The following is a 7450-nucleotide window of genomic DNA, read 5'->3' as shown; positions in this document are numbered from 1 at the left end:
GAGAGAGAGAGAGAGAGAGAGAGAGAGAGAGAGTCAGACAGACCGACAGACACAAACAGACAGATTGACAGAGAGACAGACTGATACGGGGATAGAGATTGTGACACAGAGAGATAGATAGATAGAAAGAGAGAGAGACAAAAAGAGAAAGAACTTGACAAAGAGAGACCGAGAGAAAACAGAGAGAAGAACAGAAAAAGAGAGAAAGTGAGATACGCCATCACGGGCACTACGCTCTGAAAATGAGCCACTACGGCCAGCCGGAGAGGACAACATGCGCAAACAAAGGACACGCATTTCCACCAGCTGAACAAACAACTCCATCTCTCTTTTTTTCATTTGATGGCCGACCTTACAAAAGTGATTCAGCACACAGTCCTTCTTCTCCCCACCCAACACACACACACACACACACAGACACCCACACACACACACCATACACACCCATTTGAATGTGCACAAACACACAAACAACCATAAACACGCATACACACATCGTACACACCCATACGAGTGTGCACTCACAAACACACAACCATAAACACGTATACACACACACACACACACACACACACACACACACACACACACACACACACAAACATGCTTCATTGCTAAGTAGCTTTCCAAAAGCCCCTGTACTGTTGAGCTGAATGTGGGACAAACTTGAGCATGAAAAACAAAATAAAGATGCCCAATCTCAGTGACAGGAAGCAGAACAACCTCCTCTTCTTCTTCTCCTCCTCCTCCTCCTCTTCTCCTACTCCTCCTCTACACCTCACTGCCTACAGCTGTCACACCATCACGTCTGATGCATCAGCATATAACACTGGCGTGAACGTCTCGTGTTACACACAGAAATGTGAGAGAGCAGAATGAAGACAAGACAAGCGTGATTAAAAGACGAGCATTTTATGTCTTTTTCTTCTTTTCTGGACGCCTGACAGGAGGAGAAGGAGTACACACACACACACACACACACACACACACACACACACAGAGTAAGATGGTGTTTTAGTCCTCCTCACCACACAGTGGATCTGTCTGGACTGAGAGGAACTCTTGAGTGATGCAGGAATGCCCCAGACATTCTCCCTACCCCCCTATCACACACACACACAAACACACACAGACACACAGACACACGCACACACACACACACACACACACAAACACACCACTGCCGCTTCACATACACACAAACCCACAGTCAGCTTCTCACATGTACACATACAGGCGCCACGCCCTGTTCCTCTATCACACTCTCACTCACACACACACACACACACACACACACATACACACACATACACACACACTAACGGGTCCTTGTGGAAATGCTTGTGAGCTCCACGCCCATTACTGTAGGCTTCTCCCATCAAGGTTGATGCACTGTGCTACCACTCAGCTGAAATATTTAACAGGGTTCCCTCTCTCTCTCTCTCTGTGTGTGTGTGTGTGTGTGTGTGTGTGTGTGTGTGTGTGTGTGTGTGTGTGTGTGTGTGTGTGTGTGTGTGTGCGTGTGTGTGTGTGTGTGCTCCCGACAGCTCCACGCCAGAGCAGGGTTCCCTCTAGCCAGCTCCCCACAGCAACACACCAGAGAAGGGAGCCTCACACAGGGAGAGGGAGGGATAGAGAGAGAGAGAGAGCGAACAGGAGGGAGAGAGAAGGAGGGAGGGAGGGAAATGGAGAGAGGGAGGGAGACGGAGAGAGAGAAGAGGGAAAGAGGTTAGGAGAGAGAGGGAAGGAATAGAGAGCAAGGGAGGGGGCAGGGAGAGAGAGTAATAGAGAAAGAGGGAAGGGGGAGAGAGAGAGAGGGAGACAGAAGGGGAAGAGGGTAGGAGGGAGAGAGAGGGAGGGAGAAAGAGAAGAAGAAATCTGTACATGCAGAGGGTCACAGTTCAACTGCTCATATCAACTGACAGCACAGGACTGCACTGGTCATGGTGGACATGTGTAGTGCCTGTGTCACGACATGTGTGTGTGTGTGTGTTTGTGAGAGTGAGAGTGAGTGAGTGAGTTGTCGTGGACGACATAGTGTGCCCATGAATGCACTGCTAAATGTCAGACTGAATTAGACACATTGACACACTAAATATAAGCAGCGCTACCTATTAGACGGCCTCTACGACATCACATGCACTTTATAATTAAAATCAGACACCTGCTAAGACCCTGCATGGGCGGCTGGCCGGCCGGACAGCAGTCAAACCTTGGCTGAATGAAGGTCCACGGTAAAAGCGCCAGAGAAACGGCCATAACTACTGCACAGCCCGCACCATACAGTCCGTGTAGGTGGAGGCTGATGGTCAATTATGCAGACTATTTCCATATCCACCACCCAGCAAGTATGAATGCGGCTCTGATAAGTGCCTTTCTATGTAAATGACGGCCACCGTTGCAGTCCGCAAGGTTTAACTGTCATTCTGAGATTAATATGACACTTCTTTGTGCAATGCTTCGCAGGGGTAACAGTTTGGCATTCTGTGGCGGAGCGGCGAGGCTCTTTCCACGTTTTCTGTCGATGATGCGAGAAAAAGTACAGACAGTTACGATTAAGGATCCTCAGGTTGCCCTTCCAGCAGACGAGGAACAAAGAGGGGAGCAGAGAATTGCATCACAACAGTGAGCACGCAGGCTAGGGTCGACAGCTGGAAAGGTAGACACTTCATAGAGAGGGGGCTCGTTTGGATACGAATTCACTAGCGCTACAATGTCAACAGTGTCTGGGGGGGGGGGGGGGGGGGGGGGGGGGGGGGTAAACTCAATGCATTCAACTTGGGCGTCATATAAGAAGTGGTGGTTGTGACATGCAAGACTAAATTGTGCAATGTTGCTCATGCATCGTACGACCGCGTCAGATCCCCCCCTGTCCAACTCCGCGAAAAAACTACGTAGCGTTAATCATACACATATGGGATGTTTATAAATAATTGCATATAGCTGAATAGGGTTTTTTTTATCAATTTGTATCGAAACGTGACAAGTTCCTAGCAACAGACTTGTCACTGCAACTCGATCACTCAATAACTACCTTTACTTCCTACTTTTACTAATCCAGCCGGCTAACACCCTTTTTCCTCTCCAACCAAACACACATATTACAGATCTTTACCAGTCAGTGCGCAGTGCTGGGGACAGACACGTTTGCAACTCACATTAAAACCATTTTGCACTTTAAATAGCCAAGAAAACCCTGCCGATCGCGTACGTAGAGCAAGAATACTCACATTTGACCGCCCGCTCTGTCGTAGATAACTTTGGCTCATCATCCTGCTTGTTTTCAGACATTTCCACTGAATTATAAATATGCACTTATAGTTGAACTGTGCCTGAAAACGATCCAGCGAAACGTTAAGTCCTTGCTCAACAACTCTACTCTCTTCTCCCAAACGGCAGACTGCGGTGATATCACTTGCTGCTATCGCTCGCCAAAAATACTCGCAACAAGGTAACAAATTTCAGCGCTGGTACTGTGGGCTCAGTGTGATTTACAGCAGACGTGAAACAGGTTTCTCCGAGACTGGCTCAACCTAACATCAGGGCCACGCAGGGCCACGCCCCCCTCTCCACACTGGAGGAAACCATGTGTCAATCACTTCATAACTACTGAGTGTGCATTGGAGTGGCGTCGGCCCCTCCCGCCAGCGGAGTATCAATTGGACAGATCTCTGCTCTTCGCAACTGCTGAGTTCCCATTGGAGAACAGTGTGTGTGTGTGTGTGTGTGTGTGTGTGTGTGTGTGTGTGTGTGTGTGTGTGTGTGTGTGTGTGTGCGTGTGTGCGTGTGTGCGTGCGTGTGTGTGTGTGTGTGTGTATTTCTTTTACCCCATTGACCGCTCGCCGTGTGATAGTTTTGTATGGTGACTCCAAACTCCAGCATCATACTTTTTCTATTAAAAGTCGAGTTAAACTGAGAGATTGCACTTTTCAGTAGAAAGATATGCAGGCCTGGAGTTTACACGAAGACACGCCCGTGGCCAGCGGCTATGGATTGTCCAACTGGGCTACACTAGGGACGCAAATAAATGGGATTAGCATGCCTGCCAGTACAGACAAATTAACTCGATTCGCTCATTATTTCAATCCCCGTGAATAACAATGGCTTCCTCAGTTCATCCGCTGTCAATGTCTCAATGTTTCCAGTCTAATGCACAAACTAGGCTATTCTGTGCGAGCACTAATCCTAAACTGAATAGCCTGCAAGAAAACGAAATTACAACATTATGTCACAATTTCTCGCCCTAACATGCGTGTAAGAAATGCGTAATTAAACACCTTATCCATTTAGGACAATATAATGAAGACCTAATAAATACGCAAAATAACTGTAAAACCAGTCAACAACAGGAATCAATTTGTAATACATATATACATGCATGCATTCAAAATACATGCTGCCAGGCTACCATATGGAAAAACAACAACATGAATTCCTCCCTTTCAGCAGTGCCATTCCATGGTGTTATTGTTAGCTTGGCCGGCTTATTTTCCTCGAGTAAACTTCGTGTTCTGAAACATGATGTAGTTTGTGGAGATAGGTGTAACTGATAAGTCTCTCTGAAGGATAGCCCTATAGGCAGTGGTGAAGTGGTCCCTGGAGAAGTACTCTTAATTTTGCAATTTTTTTAAGCAGCCCATACAGCACGGGATAAACGTCAGGATAAATAAGTGGGTATACTCCGTATACCTGCGTATACCTGCGACTACACCTGCGCCTATCGGTCACTGGTATACTCCGTATACATGCGTATACCTGCGATTACACCTGTGCCTATCGGTCACTGGGTGACTGACACTGGGCCGGACCTGTGCCATATCTGACCCAGAGCCTGCTCTTATCTAGGAACTCTCCAATCCTAATGCTGTGTTCAGAACAAAAACACAAAAGGTGGCCATATAGCATTGGGCTCTAAGAAGCAGATACTGTGATGATGTGAAGAGAGCATAATATCTGCCCAGAGAGAGTCATGTGACAGTAAACATTCTGAGTTAATTCCTTCAGTCTCACTTCCATCAAACAAACCACAAATAGCATCCGCCTTCTTAGAAATGTGTCTCTAGAGACATACACCTTTCTCTCTTTTTCAAAGACTAATTGAACCGTAAGGGTTCAGTGCAAACAACAGAAACATCACTGTACTCCAGGGTCAGGTGACAGCGATGTTCTTGTCATGCTTGTCAAAACATCAAACTTTGTACCAATACTGACACAAGCCTGAGCTGTGTAAGCACACCCATACTTCAACCATTCCTTCGTCTCATTCATGCTTTATACTCCTACTTGCCAGAGGAATTCTGTTCGCCATAGCATGAATGGAAAGAGGAAAGGACACAAAGACTTTTCTTCTGCGGTAATGACAGAGAGAGAGACACACAGCCAGATAGATAGACAGAGAGAGAAAGACACACACCGACAGACAGACAGAGAGAGAGACACAGATAGACAGACAGAGAGATAGACAGAGAGAGACATACAGACAGATAGACAGAGAGAGACACACACACACACAGACAGACAGAGAGAGAGAGAGAGAGAGAGAAAGAAATATAGACAGAAGAGCCAATATGTGAGACAAAGCAGGCATTTCCACCAGCTGACAGCATGACTGCCCGGTTTACCAAGGTCTGTTCTTCTGCAGTCATAGAGCTTGACCGAGGTCTGTTCTTCTGCTGTCCTGACTGCTTTACCGAGGTCTGTTCTTCTGCAGTCATAGAACTTTATACTGAGGTCTGTTCTTCTGCAGTCATGACTACTTTACCGAGGTCAGTTCTTCTGCAGTCATAGAGCTTTACCGATCTCCACAGCACTCATCACCATGGACACCAGTCAGTATTGGAGCACATCCCCCAGCTGTAATGTATCTAGTACAGGCATGACATGGTTGAACGCCTGAAGAAAACACGTCACAGATGCCACCATGGGTTACTTCATGTTCGCTTACCATATGGAACATCACTTTGGTAGGAACACATATAACAGGTATCCTTCCATAAACCAATGTGACAATCTTTCCTGCTGGCATCACCCATTTGCATGTGTGTGTGTGTGTGTGTGTGTGTGTGTGTGTGTGTGTGTGTGTGTGTGTGTGTGTGTGTGTGTGTGATTAACCCTGCTAGTATCTCATGGATGGATTGAAAAAAAAAAAATGAAAACCCGAGCTGAATAGTTTCTCTCTGAGTGTGTGTGTATGTGCATGTGTGTGTCAGACTGTGACTCAATGTAACATCAGTATCAGGAGATGGATAGGGGCTAGCATTCATCACACAGCAGGCTGATATTACAGTAGCTGTGTGTGTGCATCTGTGTGGTGTGTGTGTCTGTGTGTGTGTGTGTGTGTGTGTGTGTGTGTGTGTGTGTGTGTGTGTGTGTCAACATCAGGCTTGGGCTCAGAATCCCATTGGTTTAATTCTGACTATGGGGCCAAGTAGCAGAGGCCAGGGCCTCAGTAAACACCTTACTGAGAGCTATAACTCACTCACATCTCCACGGGTGCCTGCTAGGGTTAATCAATGTGTGTGTGTGTGTGGGGGGGGGGGGGGGGGGGGAATGTGAGAGTGAGTGTGGGCGTGTTTGCGTGTTGTGTGTGAAGAAAGATTTGTAGAGGGAGTTTGTCACGCTGCATTATGACACGTAATCTTGCCACACATGTAAAAAACGGTTTCATGATATGTGTGTGTGTGTTATCACGCTGAAACAAACCAACCGAAACCGACTCTTCCTGGTCCTTATAATGAATAGTATAAGTCAATTATAGCGAACGGGACTTTTTCTATGTGCAGAGGCCGGTTAAGCAGATGAGAGACCTCTTTCATATCCGTACAGTACCAAGTTTATTAAACCGAAAGCTTACAATGGTAGACTTCTCAATTTGTAAAGCGTTACAAACAGAGCCAATGCCGCTCCCAAGACACAGTTCGTCTCGCACTCGTGCCTTCCCAATAACAGCGCCGACACAGTGCTTTTAAAAATGCATAGGTCTACTAAACGCCGAATGATAAAAACGTCTGAGACTGTGTATGTAAAACACGCCTCGATCACGTTTACTAGTCCGCGCGGCACAGTGTTTAACCTAAAACACGCGCTACAGTCACGATCCTAGTACAACGTCCGGAACGATAACGTTGTTAATTTCTGGTTTAAACTGGCCGATGCCTGTGCACTTTACGCTTAGCGCTGGATATGTAAAGAGTTGAGGCTGAATTAAGTGCTATATATTTATGAAATTGCTCTGTCTCTCACCCCCACACAACCTCTGTACACAGAAAGATGCTAAAAAGCTTACCTGTCTCCGTTCAAAGTTTTTGAAGCGTCGGCTTGTATTCTCTGCTGTTTCTGAGAGTTAATAACTCCCGGCTTTGCGAAGGACCATCTAATAGAATATTAATAAAGCACGCTAAAGTTGAAGAATAGACCAGAGGCAGAGTCAGTTTCAGTTGGCTTGTATTGC

At 46.5% G+C, this 7450-nt stretch overlaps 1 protein-coding gene across 1 annotated transcript in view; it reads right to left on the bottom strand.

Moving 5' to 3' along the window:
* Positions 1–3459, bottom strand: part of LOC308382288 (protein phosphatase 3 catalytic subunit alpha-like) — an 89873-nt gene extending 86414 nt beyond the window's left edge. The window contains exon 1 of the mRNA XM_080860000.1: positions 3231–3459. Coding sequence (XP_080716126.1) covers positions 3231–3291 — 61 coding nt within the window. The 5' untranslated portion in view covers positions 3292–3459. The remainder of the gene's footprint in view (positions 1–3230) is intronic.
* Between the last annotated feature and the right edge of the window lie 3991 nt (positions 3460–7450).

The sequence above is a fragment of the Sprattus sprattus genome, assembly GCF_963457725.1.
Source record: "Sprattus sprattus genome assembly, chromosome: 21".
Lineage (NCBI taxonomy): Eukaryota > Metazoa > Chordata > Actinopteri > Clupeiformes > Clupeidae > Sprattus > Sprattus sprattus.
The sequence above is the reverse complement of the archived record's forward strand: the minus strand, read 5'-3'. Positions and strand labels throughout refer to the sequence as shown.